Source organism: Oryctolagus cuniculus, chromosome 1 (genome assembly GCF_051225735.1).
Source record: "Oryctolagus cuniculus isolate XC-2025 breed Fujian yellow rabbit chromosome 1, ASM5122573v1, whole genome shotgun sequence".
In the NCBI taxonomy this organism is placed as follows: Eukaryota; Metazoa; Chordata; class Mammalia; order Lagomorpha; family Leporidae; genus Oryctolagus; species Oryctolagus cuniculus.
Window position 1 is genome coordinate 115,818,439 of NC_142867.1, and position 20,546 is coordinate 115,838,984.

Sequence of the window (20,546 nt, forward strand, 5' to 3'; positions counted from 1 at the left end):
TCTCTCTCTCTCTCTCTTTCTCTCTCACTGTCTAACTCTATCTGTCAAATAAATAAATAAATAAACCACCCTGTAAGGGAGCGAGTCAGGTAGGGACTGACTACTGGGGCTGGCCAAGGCCAAAGTCAGGAGTCAGGAACTCCATCCAGGCCTCCCACATTGGAGGCAGGGACCCAAGGACTTGAACCACGATCTGCTGCCTTCCAAGGGCATTAGCAGAAAGCTGGATCAGAAGCGAAGGAGCCGAGACTTGATCCCAGGCACTCCCAGTGTAACCTGATGTGCACAGCACCTGCCCCAACTTCAACTTTTAATTCAAAATGATCCAAATATCACTTCCACAGACCAGCTTTCCCAGGATTTTCTCCTTTTGTGCCTCCAGAGCACTCTGTACTCATATAAGCATCTGCAAAGTAATTACTTGTATACCAGCTACTACTCAGTGGCGTTCCTGATGATCTAAATTTTATCTAATTCATTTAAAAAATTGAGAGAGGGAAAGAGAGAGAGAGAGAGAGATCTCCCATTTTCCATTTGCTGACTCACTGCCCACATGCCCATAACACCCAGAGCTGGACCAGGCCAAAGTCAGGAGCCAGGAACTCCATTCAGGTCACCATGTAGGTGGAAGGGGCCACCACCTGTTGCCTCCCAGGACACATTAGCAGGAAGCTGGATTGTTAACTGCAGCACGCTGATGCGGGATGTAGGATTCCCAGGTGCAGCTAAACCCACTGCATCTCAATGCCTGCTCTTGGGTTATAGACTTTCATCTGCCACCAAAAATTGGGGGTAATTGGAAGACATTTGTTTAACTTCCCTGGGCCCTGAAAAAGATTCCCCAGTGATATCTAAGACAACTTCCAGCTTTAAAAATCCTTAACTAGAAAAGAAATTGAAGGAAAAATAAAAAACCAAAAATCTTTAGCTGGAAGGCAGCTATGACTGGCTTAGAGAAACCCAATGTATTTTAAATATTACTGTCAGCAGTAGCATCCTAAGGCTGACAGAAGATAAAAAGCCTGACCTTATGGAAAAGAGGAAGTAGCAGGGAACAAGAGAAGCAAAGCATTTTAACCCCACACACAATGCTGTCCTTTGTCATTTGCCTAAAACTGGCTCCAGAGATTTTGTGAGAAATGAAAATGAAGCGCCATTCTCCTGACTACAAGATGAAACAGGGGTGACTCTTTCTTTCCATTAATTCATTTAGCAACAGAACAAATTGACTTGATAACGTTGATCAAAGAGGACGCATGCTTCCATCCCCCGCAGACCTTGTAACTCCCAGGTTCAAAGAGGAAGTCAGGGAAAAATGGGTTTTGAAATCTGCTTCTCAAAGTGGCCTCTATTGCAGTTTAATTTAATTTGCTAGCATTTCACCTCTGCCTTTGGTGGGTGGATTAGATGAAAGAAAATCGTATCTGGGAGAGCTAGGTTGCAGGGCTTGTTTAAGCCTCCCTCCTGAAGGTGCACGTGAACATGGATGCCGCCAACTGTCCTCGGGAAACTTCCCAGATGACCTCCTCTGGAGCCAGTGTCTCTGCTTGTGCGTCTGCTATATAAATAGACACAGCCTTCCTAGTGGCAGAGCGAGCCTGCCTGCCAGATTGTTCCTGAACTGTGTACATTTGGAACAGCGGGGACTGGTGTGTTCATCTCCAGCCTTTGCAGCTGGTCTTTCCAATCATGAAATTGTCCAAACTCTGCAACCTTGCACAGCACCTGGCCAACACAGTCCCACAAATATTTGTTGACTTAACTGACCTCATCCAGTCTCCTTCCTCGTGCAAGAATCCTTCTGTAGGTCTCTTGAGTGCCTGTTCAGCTTCTGATGCAACACTGAAAAGGGACAGTGTGAGGGAATGCTTATTCTTTCATGGATCTAATCCTTTCCTCCCGGCCCGCATGCACCACAGGTCTGGGTTAAAGAGCAGTGGCGTTTGACAGAATTGTTCCCATTGACAGCTTGTCAGCCCTAATTGACACCTGTTGTTTATAGCCTGTCCAGTCCCCTACACCCTCTATTATACAGCTTGCTTCTTTTCTGGGGTACTGAGTCCTCTTCCCAACTCTTGTTTCTGACATGTGCAGGATTCAGGATAAGAGTTAAGATAAAGGCCCCCATAACATGTACCTAAATTTATTTAAGAGTATGAGCAAGCAAATTTTCACTTAAAACATGCTCTATGCTTTACTTTTGGAATGCCAAAATCTAAAAGTACCCAGAAGCTATGGTTTTTATATGACTAAGAGTCAGCAAAACAGGACCAGCACTGGATTAAGCCGCCACCTGCAAAGCCAGCATTCCATCTGAGCACCTGTTTGCTACACTTCTGATCCAGCTCCCTGCTAATGAGCCTGAGAAGACAGCAGAAGATGGCCCAAGTGTTTGAGTCCTTGTAACACATATGGTAGACTAGGACGGAGTTCCAGGCTCCTCGCTTCAGCCTGGCCTAGTTCTGGCCATCACGGTCATTTGAACAATGAGCCAGGAGATGGAATATTTCTTTCTCTACCTGTCTCTCCCTTTCTCTCTGTCACTTTGCCTTCAATAAATACAGCAATTTTTAAAAATTCTGCAAAAATATCAAATATAATTGAACTGAATTATTTTTACACGTCTAGGTGTGATGTTGATGGACTGACCATGATCAGATGCATAGTAACAGACATATTTCATAATTATTGTATATTTATTCCAAAAGCTATATCTGTCTTATTTTCATCTTAGTACACTCACTAGTTATGTTATTATAACTTTTTCATATAATTGTCATTCTATTGACTGTAATCAAAAGCATGGGTCAGCACATTTTTTTTTCCTTTTCAAAGATTTATTTGAAAGGTAGATTTACAGAGAGAGAGAGAGGCAGAGGGAGAGAGAAGTCTTCCATTCACTGGTTCACTACTCAAATGGTTGTAACAGCTGGAGCTGGGCCAGGCTGAAGCCAGGAGCTAGGAGCTTCTTCTGGGTCTCTCACATGGGTGCAGGGGCCTATACTTGGGTCATCGTCTGCAGCTTTCCCAGGCTCATTAACAGGGAGCTGGATGGGAAGTGAAGCAATTGGAACTCAGACCAGCATCCATATGGTATGGTGGCACTGCAGGCGGCAGCCTTATCCACAATGCTACAGTACCTGCCCTGTAAATTTATGTATTATTTAAACAAAATTGAAATTTTCATTTTGGCAGGAAAGTATATGTATCTAACTAGCATTTTTTTTAACAAAAAATAGAAATATTTATGACCACAGTGTTCAATGATCATCCAGCTTCCTAGGTAAGGAATCAGGATTGTACTTCATGCATAGGTATTTATGTCTACACCTAAGTGTATATAACTGTTTAAGAACAACAGGAATTCTTTAATATTTAATATCTCAGCTTGTGACTATGGAGCTAATTTGTGAATATGGAGCTAATTTGTGAATATCTATGAAACTGTACAATGAAATATGAAAAGAAATTAGTAAGTGTGCAATTAGCACTACTGAGAAGGAAATACTTCACTAGGCTAGAATCTATAGTTTTTTATGCTACATGAGATGAAGGACATGTCACATTATTAAAATATAAAAATGCAAAATTACCTAGGTGCTGGCTCCCTTGTTTAATTGCCTCTGTGGTTGAAGTCCTGGGTCTACTCCAAAGTGGTATCTCTTTCCAATGATGGGGCAGCATAAACCACAAAACACCATGTTGATGCAGTTTGTCTTGTGTTGTGAAGACACAGGGCAAGCTATGTGAGAAGTATTTCTCTCGGGCCTGACTAGTGTTGGCTATAGGAGTGGATGTTTAGGTTCATGGAAGTGTTGTGAAATGTTATTCCTTAGTGACAGATGGGTTCGTAAATAAGTGTGTGGTGTGCATTTGTGCTTGTGATACGCAAGGTTCCTAAAATCTCAGTCCACAGCAGGGATAAGTCATATTCCTTTCCTTTGTATTAAGAAATAGATTCAAGGTAGGAGACAACAGAAGTTAGAACAATGAGATTACTTGTAGAAATTTATTGGAGGGGCCTACACTGTGACGCAGCAGGTTAACACCCTGACCTGCAGTGCCGGCATCCCATATGGGTGCTGGTTTAAGACCCGGCTGCTCCACTTCCAATCCAGCTCTCTGCTATAGCCTGGGAAAGCAGTAGAAGATGGCCCAAGTGCTTGGGTCCCTGCACCTGCATGCGAGACCCCGAGGAAGCTCCTGGCTCCTGACTTCGGATCGGCGCAGCTCCGGCATCGAGGCCAATTGGAGAGTGAACCGGCAGATGGAAGACCTTTCTCTCTCTGCCTCTCCTTCTCTCTCTGTGTAACTCTGACTTTCAAATAAATAAATAAAATCTTTTTAAAAAAATAAATTTATTGGAATTATTGGGAAAAGAAGGCTCTCCCCCCATGGAATTGTTAACGTGGAGGCTGTAGGCTTAGAGCTCTGGCAGAAATTTTTTGATGTAATGAAGGTGTAAGAGGAATTCTAAGCCGAGACATGGGAAACAATGGATTCAAAATGTCATTATTTGAGGTCTTAGATCCTGCTGCGGCTCTAGTCTTTGTAGTTGTGGGAACTATAAAGTTCCTTTTCTTCTTAAACTTGGATTGTTAACACTTGTAACCTAAAGTGTTCCAATTCATATATGACCCTTGCAGCCCATAGAATCTCTTGCTTTCATTAAATTCACTCTTTGCTTCAATTATCCTGTGCTCTTCTCAGCCTTCCTGTTAGACTGCAAATTCCTTGAGGGAGCTTTCTCACTTCTGCTTGAAGCTCTTGAGGCTTGTGATCAACAAATGGAACTCAATGAAAAAGAAAGCAGTAATGTAGGTGGTTGATGCAGCAATTAAGATGGTGCTTGGGGGGCCAGTACCATGGCAATAATGGGCTAAGCCTCCGTCTGTAGCGCCAGCATCCCATATGAGTGCTGGTTCTCGTCTGGGCTGCTCCTCTTCTGATCCAGCTCTCTGCTATGGCCTGGGAAAGCAGTAGAAGACAGACCAAGTCCTTGGGCCCCTGCACCCATGTGAGAGACTCAGAAGATGCTCCTGGCTCCTGGCTTTGGACCAGCTCAGCTCTGGCCATTGTGGCCATATGGGGAGTAAACCAGTGGATAGAAGACCTTTCTCTCTCTGTCTCTCCCTCTCTCTGTAACTTCACCTCTCAAATAAATAAACAAAATCTTAAAAACAAACAAACAAAAAAAGATGCTGCTTGGAATGCCTGCATCTCATATCAGCGAGAGCCTGGGTTGGGGTTAGGGGTAGGGTTAGGTATGGGGTTAACTCCATTCCTGTGTCTAACTTTCTGCTAATGTGTATCTGGCGGGCAGTGGATGATGAGTAGTGGGTCCCTGCCACTCATATGTGAGTAGAATGAGTTCTCAGCTCCTTGGTATCTGGGGATTTAACCAGCAAATAGGAGGTCTCCCCCATCCCTCTCTTGCACTCACTGTCTCTTAAATAAAGATTCATTAATTAATTAAAAATCAATCTGTTTTGTGCAATCATTATTCTTTTTATAATCATGTCCAACATGTAGCACAGGGCTTAGTAGTTCAGTTGAGGGGCTTGTGCTGTGGCTCACTTGGTTAATCCTCCACCTGCGGTGCCGGCATCCCATATGGGCGCCGGTTCTAGTCCCAGTTGTTCCTTTCCAGTCCAGCTCTCTGCTGTGGCCTGGGAAGGCAGTGGAGGATGGCCCAAGTGCTTGGGCACCTGCACCGTGTGGGATACCAGGCAGAAGCACCTGGCTCCTGGCTTCGGATCAGCGTAGCTCTGGCCATAGTGGCCATTTGGGGGGTGAACCAACGGAAGGAAGACCTTTCTCTCTGTCTCTCTGTCTCACTGTTTAACTCATCTGTTAAATAAATTAAAAAAAAATAGTTCAGTCGAGGGGGGCATACGTTACTACTATTAAGTTGCTGTTTGTGCCGCCTGCATCCCAAGTCAGAGTGTGTGGTGCAAGTCTTAGCTGCTCTGTTTCTGTTCCAGCTTCCTGCTAACGCACACCCTGGAAGGCAGCAGGTTATAGCTCAAATACTTGGATCTCTGCCAGCCACATGAGAGAGACCTGGATTGGATTCCAGGATCCTGGTTTCAGCTTGGTCGTGTCCTACCTGTTGCATGCATTTGGGGAGTGGACCAGCAGATGGAAGATCTTTCTCCATCTGTCTCTCTGTCTCAGTCTCTCTCCTTCTCTCTGTTCCTCTTTCAAACAAAATGAAGACAAGATAAATCATATAAAAATAGTTCAGAGAACACAGGTACAATTATTTCCTTTCTCTGTGTAGCAAAGAGACCTAGCTGGCAATCTTGGGTTCAGAGAAAATTGAGAAGAAAAGAGGCCCTGGGAGTAGGAGACTTTGAGATTTCAGAGAGGGCAAGCATTGTGTTTTTGGCATCAGAGAAACACGTCTGGTGCTGGGAGCAGACGCCAACGGCATACTAAACTCTAGTCGCAAAGCAAGGGCCAGACACGTGGGCTTTGACACCTGTAACTAAAAGATGCGTCTGCAGCCCAGCCGAGAAATCATGTTATCACTGCCTTTATTATTAAGCGGCTGCTGCCCCAGAGAGGCCCCACGCTTGGACTGCCTTTGTGTTCCTTCAGCAGGGATATTTATCATGGCTGTCTCCTCCCATTTGTCTGCTGGGATTATTATCCTGCACGACTCTCAGTCTCCAGAGTAAACGGCTCCTTCAGGGCGTGTAAAGTGTGTCACATCCTCAGCAAGAGAAATTGGTTCCTACTGGAGACTCAGTAATTTGTCCTTTGATGAAATTAGAAATCAGTCCCTTGGCCTTAGCAGGGTTACTTCTATAATCTTTAGATTTCACAAAAAGTTTCCTTCCCAGTTCTAGCTCTGTTTCACAGGCATATTGAAAATGCAAAGAAGCCCCTGGGGCCGATGCTGTGGCGTGGCGGGTTAAAGCCCTGGCCTGAAGTGCCTGCATCCCATATGGGCACCAGTTCTAGTTCCAGCTGCTCCTATTTCGATCCAGCTCTCTGGTCTGGCCTGGGATAGCAGAAGAATATGGCCCAAGTCCTTGGGCCCCTGCACCCACGTGAGAGACCCGGAGGAAGCTCCTGGCTCCTGGCTTCGGATCAGTGCAGCTCCGGCCGTTGCAGCCATCTGGGGAGTGAACCAGAGGATGGAAGACCTCTCTGTCTCTACCTCTTTCTGTAACTCTTTCAAATAAATAAAATAAATCTTTTAGAAAAAAAGAAAAGAAAAGCCCCCAGAATCCGCTGGGAAGTCCCCCTTTTCCCACCACAGTGACAGGTTCTACTCTTAGGGAACCTAGCCGAATGTTCTTTGCTTAGTTAATGCTACACTTTAGTTGTATAAAAAAAATCTTGTGTGAGAAAGGTACAGGGTCTAGGAAGGCACCAGTCAGCTTCTATGGTTTGAGTGAGTCCCTAAGAGTTATTTGTCAGGAGCTTGGGCCCCAGTGTGATGATATAAAGAAGAGGGTCACTGGTGGCATGCCATGAAAATGGATTGTGGGGGCCAGCGCTGTGGCTCAGTGGGTTAACACCCTGGCCTGAAGCGATGGCATCCCATATGGGCACCGGTTCGAGATCCAGCTGCTCCACTTCCTATTCAGCTCTCTGCTGTGGCCTGGAAAGCAGTGGAAGGTGGCCCAAGTCCTTGGACCCCTGCACCCACGTGGGAGACCCGGAGGAAGCTCCTGGCTCTTGGCTTCAGATCAGCGCAGTCCCTGCCATTGCAGCCAATTGGGGAGTGAACCATCAGATGGAAGACCTCTCTCTCTCTTTCTCTGTATCTCTCTCCCCCTCTCCTCTCTCTGTGTAACTCTGACTTTCAAATAAATAAATAAATCTTAAAAATAAATAAATAAATAAATAAATAATGGATTGTGGTAGTTATTTTGAGATCCCTCATTCTCACAGAGGGTAACTGTTAAAAGAAAAGCATGCCGGGCGTCACCCAGCTCTCTGGTTTTCCATCTTGTAATGAGCTCTCTTGTTCCCACACGCGGTCCCAGCATTATGATGCTATCCATCTACCATGATGCCACTGCCATGCCTTGAATCTCTGAAGCTGTGAGCTAAGTAGACCTTTTGTTCATAAATTCTCATCCTCAGGTATTTCGCTACAGTAACAAAAGGCAGGCTAATATACCAACCAAATTTATAGCTTAGAAACCATTGAATGATTCAAAACCCATTTAGACTATGAGCACGGTGAAGCAGGCCAGAGACCCATAAATGCTCGCTGGATGCTGCAATCCCCCCTGCAACAGCGTTTGTACACACAGGTTAGGAGAACCTTGATGCCACACTCCCTTTAGCACAACCCAATCTTGAGCAACTAATCCAGACTAGGGAGAGCAAGAACTTATTCAAGCAACAAAGGCATTCATTCCTTCACGGAGGCTGTACTCCCATGACCCAAAATCTCCCACTAGGGCCCACCTCCCAAGACCACCAAAATGGCAATCAAATTTTGACAAGAATTTCAGAGGGGGCAAACCATATTCAAACCAAAGCACTTGCCATACTTGCCCAACTATTTTGAATTTGGTACTTACTATTTCCTTTTCCTGGAACAATTTTCCCCTTGGCTTGGCTCCTTCTCTCTACCCTGGTCTTGGCTCAAATGCCTTTGGAAGCTTCCCTGCCAACTTGGCTCAAGAAGCCCCTCACTCACAATCATTCTCTGGCCCATTGCTACGCTTTGGTTTTTTTTTCCTAGCACTTACCCTCATCTGAAATATTGTTTGATTACATATTTTCTGATTCTTCTCAATAGATTGAGAGAAAACATTTTAAATTGTTTTGTGAACTAATGTATTCCACATTGCACACTTTTCACTAACGTTTGTTGAATGAATGAGAGATGCACACAAGGACTTTATAAGTGGTTTTTTTTTTTTTTTTTTTTTTTTTTTTTTGACAGGCAGAGTGGACAGTGAGAGAGAAGACAGAGAGAAAGGTCTTCCTTTGCCATTGGTTCACCCTCCAATGGCTGCCATGGCCTGCGCGCTGCGGCCTGCACACCGCGCTGATCCCATGGCAGGAGCCAGGTACTTCTCCTGGTCTCCCATATGGGGTGCAGGGCCCAAGCACTTGGGCCATCCTCCACTGCACTCCCAGGCCATAGCAGAGAGCTGGCCTGGAAGAGGGGCAACCGGGACAGAATCCGGCGCCCCGACCGGGACTAGAACCCGGTGTTCTGGCGCCGCAAGGCGGAGAATTAGCCTAGTGAGCTGTGGCGCTGGCTTATAAGTGTATTTTGATTTCCACAGGAAGTATGTCCAAACAGTAAGTTGATCCATGTTGGCATGGCTGGCTCCCAGGGATTCCAGGTGGGTTCTCCTTTGGTAGAGTTAAGTAATGCATTTAATCATCTATCCTGCTGCTTTGCTAAAGGTTCTCCAAATTCTGCTTTCCTTCCCTTCCCCACGATTCCTCAGGATTGCAGATTGTGGGTCTGGGACGGCACTGGGTGTGTTACGTCAGTGCTCTGCAGTGGAACTGTCGGGGCCTGGGCACTTGAGCTGCTTTGGAGTGACTGGGGCTCTCCTTAGGGGCTCTTCATGGGAGTTTGCTTTTCTGGTTCATACGGTGTGCCTTCCCTGTCTGTAGTATCTCCTTTTAGGACCCACAGAAGAGGCTCTTCCCATGGTAGTTGATGGTGGGTTGGTGAACATTTTCTGGGGTTGACTCTGTAATAACCCCTCGGGTTCCCTTTAGCTCCCTTAACTGCCCAAACATGCAGGTCTAGGTCCAGGAGGAAGTAAAGCATGAGGTACCCAGGATCTGGACTCTGGCTCCTTGGGTTTGTATCCCAGCTCCGCGGCACGCTGGTGGAATGACCATGGTCCTCTGCCTTCTCAGCTGTAAATAGTTCTGACTTCATAGCCTGTTCCACACACAGCTCCTCTGGGACAGAAGCCCTGTCGAGTCTCACGAGTCCTTTCAGGAGTGGGAGCCAGAGGTCAGACTCCTGTTCAGAGCTCCCTGTGGCCAACTGCATATCCCCACATTGCCTGTGCCATTGTCAACTGCCTCCAGAGCGTCTCCCGTCTGGGGACCTCCCACTTGGACCACTGCCTAGCGCCTGTCACCATCCTCTCCAGATGTCATGTGCCATCTGCCTAGATGGGCTCTTTTGCATTATCTGCTGCTGGGTCAGTCCCCAAACACAGGCCATTTCCATGGCAGCAGACTTAACTTCGGAGTCTGAGACCCTTGTTTGGAATGTCCTGCTGCTGATCTCCTGTTCTGATGGCTGCCAACATGAAGGGGAGGATCTGGTGGCAGGGAATGAGCATTTCATCGTCAGCCGTCACTACTCAGTTTTCGTGGATGGCTTGTTGGCATCTGGTGCTATACTTAGTACAGTACAAAACCACTAATCAAGAATCAGCACTCTTCCCCAAGATTTATAAGGTACAACCCGCAATACCATATTGGCTTGCTGGTGCTACTTTCTCCTTGTGCGATCTGACCTGGTTTCTTTTCAGCCTCGTCTTATTTCTTTTAGGCTGGGGGAAATTAGAGCCAGGAAGAGCCCACTGCTTTTCTCAGTAGCCACTGCCCCTCATGGCTGGAGCCTGACTAGCTTGTGGGGTCCAGTGGATTTTTCTCTGCGAGACCCATCATGCTGTAAAGCTTATTAGTCATATTTTTGACTAGCTGATTGCCTGGCACCCAGTAAGTTTTCTTTGGATTGATTTTTCTCATAAGGGCCAAAAAAGGAGGCAAAGTTAGAAAGCAAAAAAGACTCAACCCTAAGATTTGCAGCAAGTGAAGCTCAGTGGAAAGCATCCATAAGCCTGAGACATGCCACCTCTTAGTATCCAGAGAGCTGCTTTGAGAAAAGTGGGAGCGCTAGAGTCACCCCTCCAGGGCCAGCAGCCTGCACACACGGTGTCAATGGGTGCTGGCCTGGAGAATGGGAGTTCTGCATATCGGAGTCATGAGATGTCCCGCAGGAGGGGCAGAGGGCACACAGAGCCACGTCAGGCTCTTCCCCCATTCCCTCCTGGGAGAGGTGGCTGCATTCACACAATATGGAAGGGACCTCACGGGGTCCATCTCATCCAAATCTCCCATTTTATGGAGGAGAAAATCAAGGCCTAGGTAAGGGAAGTCATATTCTCTTGTTCCCAGTGAACTTGGCACAGGAGCTTGGGCCTCTGAGCTCTGGGCTCGCATTACCCGCCACTCCAAGCTGCCACTTTTCTCCCATACCGGCCCATATTCCTCTGTCTCTGTTTCATCCACAGTGGGTCCCAACACTCACTGAGGGAAAGAGGAGGACAGAAATCACCCTGAAATCCCTGCCCCCTTCCTCTCTGGCTGGGCTCCTGGCAGAGCTGACGCCCACCGTCAGGGAAAACGTCCCTGATTGGATTAACAGACATGCCCTAGGGGACTGAATCCCATTGCCTTCCCTTGAAAGCAGGCTTTTCGAAGCACAAACAAACTGCTGCTACAGGCCAGATGGGCACTCCCTGCAGAAGGGGGAGGGGATGAGAAGTTCCCTGCTTGGCAAGGCTCTGCCGCCCCTCCCCCAGCCAATCTGGGCTCCCTTTGTGCCAGGCTGACAAGGGGCAGCTGGTGACACTGGCAGGGAGAGGGAATTAGTCGAGTGTCCCGGGCAAAGGCCATCTTGGGGGAGGAGGATGATGGTCCCAAAGCATTCTCCTCTCAGACCCAGGTGCTGGCCTCAGGAGCCCTTTTGCCCTTGGACGCTGGCATCTGGCTCCCTGGGTAGAAATCCCAGCTGTGCCTTCTCTGGCTGTGTCACCCTGGACACATCACCTCACCTCTCTGTGCTTCACTTCCTCATGTACGGAATAGTGATGTAAGAGTGCCTTCTACATAGGCTGACTCAGGAGTAAATGAACAATGGGAAGCACTTCTAACAGCGCCTGGAATGTGTGTGCGCGATTACAAGTGTTTACTGTTAGAACAAGGATGTTGTTACTAATTTTCTCCACGCGCACAGACGCTGAACTTCTGCTCTGAAGGTCTGTGAGAGACACAGGCAGAGAGAGCCGAGCTTCTGAAAACCCTTGTCCAGTGGCTGGAAATCCCAGGGACTTCTCCGGCTGTTCTGCGGCTTCTCCCCCAGCGTTTGACCTTTTTGATGACGGGGTTGGCCTTGGGGATTTATCAGGGCTGTTCTCTAAGGAGTGACGTGTTCGCTGATTCTTGAGGGCATACGGCTCTCGAAGTCTGGGAAATGATGAGTGTGCTGGAGTCATGGGGTGGCAGAAGCCCTCCGTTCAAAACCCAGTTCTCGTCGTCTGCCTGTTTGATCTTGGTGAAGTTACCTCTCCTTTCTGAGCTCAGTTTCTTGATGCACAAACTGGGAGAGGCATCTACTCTATTCCAAAAGATTATCTGCTGTACAACACACGGGTGTTTGAAATGCTGTATTTGACTGTAAGAGAGTTGGGATTATTATCTGTCACAGATAAAGGATTACAATCTTACATCCTGCACTTCATATCTTTGTGGCTTTGGGCCAGTCATTCAACCTTGGTTAAGACTCCACACTCCTGTCTACAAAGCAGGGATAATTAACCTCACAGGATTATTGCAGGAGTTCTTGTGTTGACAGCACTCAGTACAGTAGCTGATGTGTCGTGGTAGTTGCTAAGAAATGCTGGTATTTTACCCAACCCTAACCCCTTGATACGTACATACATATCCACACATATACATAACAGATATTTCTGATGGAGAGAGACCCAGTGGAATCCTCTGACAGGCTAATATGGACCTTTGGGTGTTTTTGTCCTATGTCCCATCTCAGCTGCACAGGTATCATTTTTCTTCCAGAAGCTTCTTGTTATATTTTGCCCAGGGAAATAATGAAGCTTTGCTGTCTTCTTCCCCCTTGCTTCTTCTCTCTTATTAGCTTGGTTTTTCTCCAAATCCCCTTAATAAAAATAGCCTGGTTGTGTTTTGTGTCCAGGATTGGGGTCAGCCATGGTTGACCTTCCAGAAGGGGTAAAGTCAGCCCCTTTCTTGTCCTAAGGCTGCCACCCCAGGGCACCTGGTGCTTTGACTCGGCCCCACTGAGAAGGGGCCAGACAGAACGAGCCACCATTAATCTCACACACGTGGTTTGGAAGGAGTCATAGCTTCACCCCAGATGTGGCTTCCTTGCTGGGGATGAAAGACAAGGTCGTGTGGAAGAGTCCAAGAGGAAATTTAAGATGTTACAGGGAAAGGGGAGACATTCACTCCCTGTCCTGAGTCCACATTCCTGGGTTCTTTCTAGTGGGAGGAAGAAAATGATGTCTTTATTTCTCTGTTTATACAAACTGTCTCCTCTAATTGGTGACATCATGTTTCTCTTCTGGTGGGCTCAGGGAGTCCTGGGACTTTCACACGTTCTAGGCTGAACAGGCAAGGGGCCCAGCGAGTAGGACCTTGGAGGAGACGAGTGACAAGGAAGAGGAGGAGGAGGAGGAGGAGGAGGAGGAGGAGGAGGAGGAGGAGGAGGAGGAGGAGGAGAAGAAGAAGAAGAAGAAGAAGAAGAAGAAGAAGAAGAAGAAGAAGAAGAAGAAGAAGAAGAAGAAGAAGAAATGGCTGCATTTCTTACTTAATTGGGCATTAATTAACATCTGCTCCAGAATTGCCCCCATAAAGAGAGAAAGGTTCCCAGACACCATGCTGGCCCATAAAGCATGGTGTAGCCCACAGATTGCCTACACCAGCCTTGGATCGAAGTGGCTATGGGGAGCTGGTAGTTCTTTATTTTGTCCTTTCCAAAAGCCTCCTGAACCTTAGCTTTTTTTTTTAATTTTCAAAATGAGGATGTGAATACTTCTTTCTTCAAATAGATAGATGATAGATATATAGATAGATAGATAGATAGATAGATAGATAGAGATAGTTAATAGAAATCACCTGGAACAGCCCTTGCTACTCAGTATCTGCTCAGTTAAAGGGAGATTATTTATTTATTTGAGAGGTAGAGTTACAGACATAGAAGGTGAGACAGAGAGAAAGGGCTTCCATCCAAATGGTCACAATGGCCAGAGCTGAGCCAATCTGAAGCCAGGAGCCAGGAGTTTCCGCCAGGTCTCCCACGCTGGTACCTTCCCAGGGCATAGTGGAGGGCTGAATCTGAAGAGAAGTGCCCAGGACATGAAACAGTGCCGTATGGGATGCCAGCACCATAGGCAGAGGCTTAGCCTACCACGCCAGAGAGCTGGCCCCAGGAAGATTTTTATTTACATAAGTGATCAATGTTCTTTTTGCTCATTTCTGAGTGTGCTCAAAAGTACCTATTATTCATTTTCTCCCAGCTCTGGGGGGAAGGCAGCAGTTGTTGGTATGTCTGTAACAGCTTAACACTGCATAGGGAGAGAGGGAGAGGCAGGGTCCTCTGAGCTTGTGGGTTCAGTAAAACTGCTGTATCATCAGGCTACATGTTAGCATCTATGTGCTCTGATGATCCTACTACAGCTACTATTATCAATCTTTGTAATATCACTAGAGTTTGGGTGCTTACCCTGTGCCAGGGGTTTGAATACAATAATATTTTTAGTGAGTGTTATTATGCTGAGTTTACAAATGAGAGAACCGAGTCTTAACAGATTAAACAACTTGTCCCATAACCTACATTTAGTGAGAAACAGAGAGGAGATTAGCACATAGAAAGGCATGCCCTACAAAAAAAAAAAAAAAAAAAAGGAGGGTGGGTATTAACCATTACAGCCCAAGCAGTTTGAAAATGTGCCCTGGACCAATGCAGGGAAGGGAAGGAAAAGCTATCCATCCACAGCCAGTATGAGTTTGTCCATCAGGGGTCTTAGAATGAAGCCACCTCTTGCCTGTTCTTGCCAAGCGAGGAACTTGGGGAAGATCCAGGTGACCTGTTCCCCTTTGATCTGAGGATGCATCTGCTGGACGATTTCCTAGACCTGGAAGCAGGACTGCCCCAGAGCTGAAGATGCGGCAGCTCTAGTCTCCTCTCTGGACGTCATGCAAACTGAGAAGTCACACTGTTTGGTTGAATTTCCAGGGTGCAGCGTAGTTGTCCCTAAATTTGTGTCTCAGATCAGTAGTTTCCTAAAGTGCTCTGTGAGAAAGGATCTCCTGAGTGAATGCGTTTCACAACTGAGGCATGGTAGATGCCTCTCTTGGCAAAATCACAACGCTCATAAACATAATAAAGGTTCCAAACAGTCTTGCAATAAAAAGCAAGGAAACAAACAAAAAACCCAAAATGAAACATGTGTGGTTTACTGTCCTGAACTCATTATGTTCCAAATACATCTGACCATAAAACCCTTTGTTGGAACGCCATCTCTTAATACTGCAGGGAACTAGGGTTGCGTGGAGCAGATGTCAAGAAACATTCGCATAGTTCAAAGAACACTGGCTAAGGAGGCAAGACACTAGCACCACCCCAGCTTTATTCACGCGTATAGGTCAACTATCCTCTCTGGGCTGCAAAACGAGAAGGCTGACCGATGTAATCTCCTGGCCTCCTTTTAGCTCAATGAATCTATGACGATGGCAACATCTGAAAGAGATAATGAAAGGTTGAAAACCCCTGGAAAACACCTGCCTAGATTCTGGGAATTTAAAACTAGATTTCAAGAAAAATACATGTGTGTTAGGGTATAGTGTCTCTCAGTACATAATAAGTGTTTAATAAATTTTTGTCAAATAAAGGAGGGAATGTGGAAAAGGTATAAATCCACATAAATGAAGCAAACTGGTATAACAGGATCTTAAGTAAAGGATGAATGGGATCAAGTGACTGAGGTGTAGTGGGAAAGCTTCCAGGCAGAAGTAAATTTTGAGCAGCTTAGAAAGAGCAGGAAGGCAAATAACACACACATATACATGCCATTTACTATGTGCCAGATACTTTATAGATATCATTTTAACCTTGCAACCCCATGAGGATTAGGAAAGTTAAGTAACTTGCTCAGAATCACACTTCCACTGGTGATGAACGGGTTGGAACTAACATATCTGGGATGTTTTAACTTTAAATTCCCAGAATCCGAGCATGCATTACCCAAGTGTTTAAATCTTTCATCATGTGCTATAGTTTTTTTTTTTTTTTTTTTGACAGGCAAAGTTAGTGAGAGAGAGAAAGGTCTTCCTTCCATTGGTTCACCCCCTAAAAGGCCGCTAAGGCTGGCACACTGTGCCGATCCGAAACCAGGAGTATTGTGCCTCCCCCTGGTCTCCCATGCGGTTGCAGGACCCAAGCACTTGGGCCATCCTCCATTGCCTTCCCGGGCCACAGCAGAGAGCTGGACTGGAAGAGGAGCAACCAGGACAGAACCGGCCCCCCAACTGGGACTAGAACCGGGGGTGCCGGTGCCGCAGGCAGAAGATTAGCCTAGTGAGCCGCGGCGCTGGCCATGTGCTATAGTTCTGGCCATAGTCATAAAGTCACTGAGCTATAAAAAGGCCTGGAGGGCCGGCGCCCTGGCTCACTAGGCTATTCCTCTGCCTGCGGCACCGGCACCCTGGGTTCTAGTCCCGGTTGGGGTGCCGGTGCTGTCCCGGTTGCTCCTCTTCCAGTCCAGCTCTCTATTGTGGCCCGGGAAGGCAGTGGAGGATGGCCCAAGTGCTTGGGCCCTGCACCTGCATGAGAGACCAGGAGAAGCACCTGGCTCCTGGCTTCGGATCAGTGCGGTGAGCTGGCCGCAGTGGCCATTGGGGGGTGAACCAACGGAAAAGGAAGACCTTTCTCTCTGTCTCTGTCTCTCTCTCTCACTGTCCACTCTGCCTGTCAAGAAAAAAAAAAAAGAGAAAGGCAGATTATATAGGTAGACGTTCTCATTTTTCCTGCAAAGTTCAAACCCTTACTCTGCAACCTGCTTCTCAAAGGCCACCTTTTCCAAAGCAACTCTTTTTGGTTTACAGTACAACTCCAGGGAGGATTTTTTTCCCTAATATTCATTTATTTATTTGAAAGGCAGAGTTACAGAGAGAGGGAGGGAGAGAGAAAGAGAGAGATATCTTCCACCTGCTGATTCACTCCCCAAATGCTTCCAACAGGTAGGGTTGGGCCAGGCCAAAGCCAGGAACCTGGAATTCCTTCCCGGTCTCCCACGTGGGTGGCAGGGACTCAAATATTTGGGCCATCTTTTGCTTTTTTCTCAGGTGCATTATCAGGGAGCTGAATAAGGAGTGGAGCGGCCAGGATGGGCTGCCAGTGCTGCAAGTGGCAGCTTAACCCACCACCTGTACCACCCTGGAGAGGATTTCACTGAAGGTACCATGACTTTCCAAAAGATCGTGTGTGAGAGCAAGCAAAGCACAGGAAGCACCCAGCAGGAGGGAGCTGGGCCCCGAGGAGTCCAGTGGAACACTCCCGGGGAGGGTATCTGTGAGGGAGAAGATTCTGCAGGCGATAATAACATCTTCTGCAAGAGAGGAATTAACGCTGCCACGCCCCTCCGCATTCTTCCAGCAAGAAAAGTCTTCTGATTTATAAGCCCAAACCGCCAGGTCGTATTTTAGTGTAGGCGTAAGAAGCAAATGGAGACAACTGTTCTGTTTTGTGGGTGATATGAAAATGTCTGTGTCGTAAGTCGTCAGAATGCCGGGAAGCCCGGAGAGGAAGGTGGAAACTAAGCGGGAAATGGGCCTGTTACAAAGCAGATCTTGTTAGCTGGGCCTCTGGGAGACTGCAGCCAAAGGGCCTCTGTCCACTCCCCCTCTGCAGTCCTGGGAAAGGCGGCCAGCAAGTCAGCACAGGGCCCTTCCCTGTTTCCTTCTTCACCATCTTCCTGGAAGGGCGGGCGGGCAGAGTGCTAACCTGCCAGGCAGCCTGTTCTATTTTCTCCATCAGTGTGCAGGCCACCCCCAGAGACACTGGTGCACCTGGCTCAGAGTCGGACAACTCCGTCTCCTGTGCCCACCCCCGCACACCCAGCCCCAGATAACCGCGTTGTCAGGTGCGGGAACTTGGATGCCCTGACCTTGGGATGACTCCACTTCCCCTCGAAGAGCTGTGTGATCCTGAGTTTCACTTTTCTTTTCTAGAAAATGAACCCCATGGCTCATCGGTGCCGTCCTATTTTGCTGAGCCTGGAAGCCACACTGCATAGCCTGGAAGCCACCGGGCGCTCAAGAGCCCGCGGGTCACCTGTGGCCTTGGGCTCCTCTCCGCCACTTGCCTTTCCCTGCACCGTCTTCCAGAGCTTGGTGAACTGGAGTCCAGGTGGGCTACTATCTCCCCCTGCCCGCAAGGCAGTGGCGATTCTGGCGTGGGTTTCTGCACTAAAGTTGCTGGTCAGATTTGATAGAGCTGCTGGTTTTGACAGGAACGGCCTGGTGTGTGTCCCGACTCCACCGCAGTGCTCAATGTTGGAGGAGCCACACCGGCAGGGAGAATCCAGGCAGCGCGAGAGGGCTCACCCCGAGGGGGAGGGGAGGCGGAGGCGGGGAGCGGGGGAGAGGGCCCGAGGCCGGCGAGCGGGAGGCTAGAGCGAGCGGAAACCACAGAGGTAGAGTCTGGGACGACACCGAGGAACGCAGCCGCACGGGGAGGGGGCAGTGCACAGCCCAGGAGGACGCGCTGCGGTAGCGCCTAGCCCCGGAGCCTGGAGCGTCGGAGCCCAAGGAGCCCGGGGGAGTTCCGCTTCCTCCCGCCCCGCCGCCCCCGCCCCGGCGGGGCGCACGACGCCGTCCCGGCTCCGCGCGCGCCCTGCGCCCTGGCCCGGCGCGGCACTGGTGCCAGAGCTCGGCTGCGGCCCCCCCACCCCGGCCGCTCCGGGCGCGAGCTCCTCCTCCCCTCCGCCGGATGGGACTAGCTCTCCCCCTTTGCAAAGCCAGGCTCGCGGGAGATGTGCTGAGCAGTAGCCAGCAGCTGGTGCGCCCCGGACACCGCCGACCTCGGCGCGCCGCGACCCGTGAGCCCAATGAGCGCCTCCCCCAGCAGACCCAGGTAAGAACTTCCCGAGTCCTGAGAGGGACACACCTGGATGCCGGGGTGATGAGGAGGGATCCTGGTGAAACTGGAAGCTGTGGAAACCTGAAGGGGTGGGGGTGGGGTGCTGTTTGTTCTCACCCGAATTTTCTCAGGGCAAGAGCAAAGTTAGCAGAGGGCGCAGTAAAGCTATTAACATGGATGTGGCTGGCTGAGGTGGCGGACACCTAGGAGTTGGTGTCCCCTGGAAACCACAGAGATAGGCTACCTCCTGGGAGTGTTTCCGGAGGGGGCAGCTGAGCCGGCTTGTTTCCTCAGTCAGGACTGGAGATGTGCCCAGGACAAGGGGTGAAGGCAGGGTTGAGGGCATGGAGCTTGTGTCTGCTTCACTCCACCTTTCTGGCGAAAGTCTTAAGCTGGAGCACCGGCTGCCATTACCCTGCCTGGCTGCTCCTACCCATCTTAACACGTGTTCCCCTTGCGTGGTAGAAGTCTAAGATTTGGCGGGTGCACATGGTGGGATTTATCTGAAGGTACCTAGTGGGGCTCAGGAGAGGCTCTGCGGTTTGTAATTCCCTCCTAGAATGCAGGTGAAAGCTTCGGCCATGGGAGGACCTCTTGGTTTGGACCTAGGAGTGCATGGGGTTCCGTTCCAGTGGACACAGAGCTACACTTGCGCAGTAGAGGAAGGGGTGGGAAAGGGTGGCCGTTAGGATGAAGTTGTTAGATCTCAAACCAGTGGTTTGCAGCCATCAGCCAACCTCATGCCTGGGGAAACCTCAGTCTTCCAGAAGTCCCTTAGCAGGGTGCATGTGCTCCCAGGAAACAGAACATATGGTTGATTGCGTCCTCCGGGCGCAATGATTTCTGCTGGACCTGGAGCAGTTGTGAAACACATCTCCATCCCAGGCCCATACTGGAGAGGGACAGAGTGGGAGGACTGTACAGATCACATATGCTTGGAAGATCCCTAGGGTTTTTTCCAAGGAAATAATAATCTTTTAAAAGGTTTGTAAAAAAATAATGAAATGTTTTCATGACAGCAGCAGATGTAAAACTCCCACCACTCTGGGTGAGGACAAAGAAGTTCCTGTAGGGGGCTGAGCTGGCCCCTCTGCTGTCGCCTACATGGGCACACCCCCTCCCGGGGGCTTTTCTGGAGGGGCACGTCTCAGCTGGGCCTCCCTCTAGGGGTTCGGGCAGCTGAGTGTTGGAAATAAGTTAAGCATGTGTTTCAGTCCCTAACCCCTACCCCAAGGTCCCACTTTGCCCCTTGTCTGATTCAGAGGCTCAACAGTGGACCAGGCGTAGTCAGAGAGGAACTTGCACTTTCTAGTGTTAAATCTGTCTTCACTTAGTAGCATTTGGGAGGTTAGAGGACACGATGGAAACACGTGGCATGGGCTGTTGAGTGAGCAATGCAACCTGTTCTTTTGGTGAGGTGAACGTTCACTCCCTTTGTTTGGCTGTGCCTCCCACCTTTGTTCCTTCCTTGAAGATGGGTCTCTTGCTCATACCGGATGTCACTATCCATGTCACCCTCACTGCTTCTCAGAACTTTCTAGCTGCCTGTGATGGTTTATGGTGAGTTCACCACTGCTTGCTTGCCTAAGGCCCCTTCCCTTGCCTTATTTATTTTGTAACTTGCTCAGAA

At 48.5% G+C, this 20,546-nt stretch overlaps 1 protein-coding gene across 9 annotated transcripts in view; it reads left to right on the forward strand.

Moving 5' to 3' along the window:
- Positions 1-17,997: 17,997 nt before the first annotated feature.
- Positions 17,998-20,546, forward strand: part of GRAMD1B (GRAM domain containing 1B) — a 274,580-nt gene continuing 272,031 nt past the window's right edge. For 2 of the 9 annotated variants that reach the window (XM_089334918.1, XM_089334923.1), the window contains exon 1: positions 18,504-18,910. Coding sequence is in view for 4 of the 9 variants with exons in the window: in XM_089334956.1 (XP_089191082.1) it covers positions 18,885-18,910 (26 nt within the window). In the remaining 5 variants the exon portion in view is untranslated. Of the gene's footprint in view, positions 18,185-18,503; positions 18,911-20,546 lie in introns of those variants that run through there. The other 7 variants (XM_089334964.1, XM_089334968.1, XM_089334956.1 and 4 more) reach the window with 6 other exon arrangements.